At 55.4% G+C, this 4549-nt stretch overlaps 1 protein-coding gene across 1 annotated transcript; it reads right to left on the minus strand.

Annotated features, from left to right (window-relative positions):
- Positions 1 to 663: 663 nt before the first annotated feature.
- LOC123054101 (BTB/POZ domain-containing protein At1g63850) lies at positions 664 to 2854 on the minus strand. The gene is made up of 2 exons (XM_044477789.1): positions 2000 to 2854; positions 664 to 1911 (listed from the first exon to the last, which is right to left on the minus strand). The coding sequence occupies exons 1-2, from the start codon at positions 2837 to 2839 to the stop codon at positions 913 to 915; spliced, it is 1839 nt and encodes a 612-aa protein (XP_044333724.1). The 5' UTR covers positions 2840 to 2854; the 3' UTR covers positions 664 to 912.
- Positions 2855 to 4549: the final 1695 nt, after the last annotated feature.

Raw genomic sequence — 4549 nt, forward strand, 5'->3', positions numbered from 1 at the left:
ACTATGCTGTCAGACGTGTGACACTGTATATGCAAGCTGGAATGGTGTTACTTCGTGGATTGTATTGAGGACTATGTTCTACTCCGTATAAACCTCAATATAACTTATACACTATGCGTTACATCAGCGTTATATATTCCTTTTCTACCGTCCCAGTGCCTAAACGGCCGCATGCGCTCATTTGGACGGTAATTAGTTGGTTGTAGATACATGAATTGGGCACATCTGGCAAGATCTAAAGCAATGCCAGCTTCATCTGCTTATAAAAGATAGGTACAACCAACTACTCTCATGCGCAAGAAGTAATTTCATAAGCTCAAGACTTATTTAATTCATCAAAAAGGTATGTCCTGTATACTATTAAGAACACCATCTGATTCGTTCACACATCTGGAAAGGGCATAGCGGCTCAACAACCAGCAAATTAAAAACAGAGAAACCAAGCATATTGGGCAGAATCTACTCCAACACTGCTCTGAAGCAAACATCAATCCAATTCCGATTGCTAAAACAACTTTTCTCACATGGCTCGACAGCTGTTTGGTGATTAGATAAAGAGACAATGAAGGGGTGCCTTGAGCATTGATTATAAGATAGTAGCAAATATACAAACACAGCCAACAAACAAGAATTAAGAGGGGCTTTCCACATGCTATAAGCTGCTATAATAATAGGCAATAAACAATCAATCTACTTAATTTCCAGTTCAAAATGGATGAAACATGCTTACACTCAACCTGGTATACATTGAACAAGATGAACATACTCATGTATAATTAATTTGCCTAGAGCCAAACAGATGTAACAGAGAACTCAACAAGACAGTCAGAACACAACTACAGACCCCATGAAACTAACCTTTATATCCAAACATCAGCCACCCTTCATATCCAAGTTGGGCCAACAACTTCATCAAGAATTATCGCAGATTGCTGTGATTCGCAAACGGGGTGGTTGCTCCGGTTCAGCACTCCTTTTCCAGAATGCTCGCCGCCACCATACCTCGAACCCTCTCTGAATGTTTGGGCAGTCCTCCCCAGAGTTGAGGAACCGATTAAACCACGCAAGAAAGATCTCCTGCTGAGTTGCAAGTGGCAGTGTCAGGATCGTGTTTGCCAGCCCCTCCTCAATCAAATGTCGGTCAAGCCCCTTGCATGCTCGCCGCATCCACCCAAAGTCCTCGTAGAACGGCTCAAGCCAGGTACTCAGGAGCTGGGAGCGGGCCTCCTTGGACACTAAGATCTGTCCTTTGCCAACCCCGACGAAAAGCCTTGCAGTCACTCGGCTCACTTCATAGCGATGTATAGCCGGAACTTTACCGTGCATCTCTGCCAACTCATTCTGCATTGCCCATGTCCTCAAGAAGTCCTCGGCAATCTGCCGCTCAACAAGGATGTCAAGCATCCAATGCAGGTTATCAGCCTGCCTTGCAATCTGCGTTACCTCCGATTGGTCACCGCCTGCAGCCCTCACAAATTGCTCACGCAGCAGGCACAGGCAGCCATTGCATGCCGAATAGAGTGACTCCTTGCGGAGGTCACCACCAATGGCTCCGCCACGCGAGGCGCTGTTCTCCCTTAGCATTTTGGAGACTAGACCCTTCATCTCCCTCCTTGCCTTCTCGTCTTTGCCCTCCAGGACAACCTGCAGGAGCCTAACTAACACCTCTTCACCACCACCCACACTACTGCCGCCATTGCAATTTGCTCCCATTTCTACCTCCTCAGTCACTACAGAAGGTGCCAACTCCAGGGAGACCCTCTTAAGAACCTCCCCAGCGCCTGAGTTCTCAAGATGCAGCTGCGTCAACAATGCCGCCACTTTCTCGTCATCATCCTCCGCCCACGGAGCCGCCTCCAAATACTCCAAGCAAGACAGCACTCCAGCGTCGAAGACGATGGCTGCGGACACCTACAGAAAGAAGGTGGAAATTAAGGACCAAAAGCAAAATGATGCCAATTGACCATTAGACATGAGGAAAAGAAGAAAGGGGCCGTACCTTCAAAATGCCGAGGACCTTGGCCACATCCTCCCTCATGAGCCTCCTACGGAGATCCTTGCAGTACATGAGGCGCAGCGTCTCGACGTACACCTCGACGTCGTCGCAGTCGGAGATCTCGACGATGTGGGGCAGCGTGCGCTGCTGCTTGGACCAGCGGTCGGAGAGCTTGGCGGCGAAGAACCTGCTGTGGGCGACGAGTATGTGGCGGTGCACGCAGAGCGTGAGGGAGAGGCCGTCCTTGGAGCTGAGGGTGAGGCGCACGTCGGAGGAGTCGGCGTCGTTGAACTGGTTCCCGGGGCTGCAGCTGCCGATGAGCTCGGCGACGCGGTCCTGGAGCAGCGCCTGCCGGTCCATAGAGCGCGCGGGGGCGAGGGGGTGGTGCGGGTGCTGCGGCGGGGCGGAGTGGGCGGCGGCGGCGGAGCGGGGCTGGTAGTCCTGCTCGTTGGCCATCATGTCGAAGAGGGTGGGGCTGGAGCGCGTCTTGTCGATCGGCAGCGGCGGCGGGGACATGGGGTTGAGGAGGCCGGCGTTGAGCGCGGAGTTGAACTTGGTGTAGCTGGAGGGGTAGGACTGCGCCTGCGTGTAGGAGGGCGGGTTGGGGCTGGCGTAGGAGGAGGCGCCCGCGGCGGACTGCTGCGGGGGCGGGTGGTCCATGGGGCCGGCGGCGCCGCGGGCGGCAGCGGCGGGGGAGTGGAAGTGGGAGGTGGTGGGGGCGGGGTGCGGCGCGCAGCACCAGGAGGAGAGGTCGTGGGGAACGAGGTGGGAGTGGGAGGGGGGCGGGGGCGAGGGCTTCTTTGGGTGCGGGTGCGGCCTGCTGGATCTGGAGGAAGCGGCCATAGGTGGAGTGGTGATCGTTCGGTTTTTTTTTTTCCGGGTGCGGGGTGGGGGCGCGCGTCGCGTGGGGTGGCGTGGGGATTCTCGCCGCGCGAGGGCAGTCGGGCTCGGGCACGAGGAGGAGCGCTTGTCGCTTTTTGTTGAGGCGTGGTGGGGAGTGGTAATGGCTGTATCGCCCCGAGGGGACCGCCTTTTGCCCGTGCCAATGAGCTCTACGGCAGCGGGGACGGAGCAACGAGTGAATGCTGGCGTGGGGTACGCTTCTGAACCAGAATGCCGGCGCCGGCGGCCGGCCTCTTCTCGCCGCCGCAGCCGCTGAAGGGTGCACGGATGCAAGCCGATGAGACCAACTCCACCGCGCGACCCCAAACGGACGTCCGTTTTGTCCGGATTCTGTCCGTTTGGGTAGGGCGATGGGATCGTGTTCGGGCCTGTCCTGGGAAGCGGTGGTCGTGCGCCCAGCGCGCGGACACATCCTGGCCGCATCCTGTCCGCGTACATTTTTCTTTGCAAGTCCTTAACTTTTTTTCATCATTCATTTTCGGTACATGAAAAATACATCATCACATTTTGACTAGTAAAGCAAGTCCAAAGAAAACAAGAACAATAAGAATACATTTTAGAAGATACCCAACTTCCATAACTGCTCCCTTGAGTTGGGTTAGGGCCTTCTCGATGCACTCAGTGTTGATCTGTGGAGGACCCAACTTCCATAACTGCTCCCTTGAGTTGGGTTAGGGCCTTCTCGATGCACTCATTGTTGATCTGTGGAGGAGGCTCGATCTGGCATCCTCCTTTCTTCTTCAACCCAGAAGTCGATGTTGCTTCCTCACACCTAATCTCGTGTCTAGCCTCTAATCTAGCAACAAGTGCACTTATCTCATCTACAGCCTCTATGCTAGCTAAAAGTGCACGAACATGTACTAAATTTCGCTCTATCAATATATCGATGTACTCTTCTTTCCAATACCAAAACTTGCATCCATGTTACACAATAAAATTTATAGTTAGCACAACTAGTCAAAACTAGAGCACAAACCGAAGCTAAAAAGAGCACATACCCCATCGTTTAAGCACTTGATGAACACCCATCCGGGATGTCCCGGCGTTGTAGACATGCGGCGCACGACCATCCTTGGGCAGTGGTCGCACTTAATGAGTGGCAACGGTGCGCCGGCGAGCTTTTGGGCAAGCACCGAGCCCGGCCGATCGCCATTCGTGTATCTGCCGGCGGACCACCGACGGTGCAGATCCGAGCGGCTAGAGGAGGAGCCACTACCTGCATGTGGTCTTGCGGCCTTGCCAGCGCCTTCCGGCGAGGTGCCCGGCCTCCCACAGCCGGACGAGCTCAAGACCGATCGGATCCACCCCAAATCCGGCCGGCGGGTGCGCAAACCAGGTGGCCGTGGTTGGGTAGCTCGGCGGCGCCGAGGGGAAGGGGCTGGGCGAGCGCGCATCCGAACTGCACGGCTGCAATGGCAGCGGCGGCGGTGGCAGCGAGGGGAAGAGTGGTGAAGAGTGGAGGGGGGTGCGGCCGGAGGGAGGAAGGGGGCGGATAGAAAAAGGCCCGCCCTGTGCCACCGACGGGCGGGCCAGGGGAGGACACGCGCAGACGGCCCGCGCGTCCGCGTGGTGTCCGTTTCACCCCAAAAGCGGCGCAAACTTGGGCCGCGGATGGGTCGAAAGCAGACACAAAACGGACAAAAGTCCGTT

The sequence above is a fragment of the Triticum aestivum genome, chromosome 2D (assembly GCF_018294505.1).
Source record: "Triticum aestivum cultivar Chinese Spring chromosome 2D, IWGSC CS RefSeq v2.1, whole genome shotgun sequence".
NCBI lineage: Eukaryota > Viridiplantae > Streptophyta > Magnoliopsida > Poales > Poaceae > Triticum > Triticum aestivum.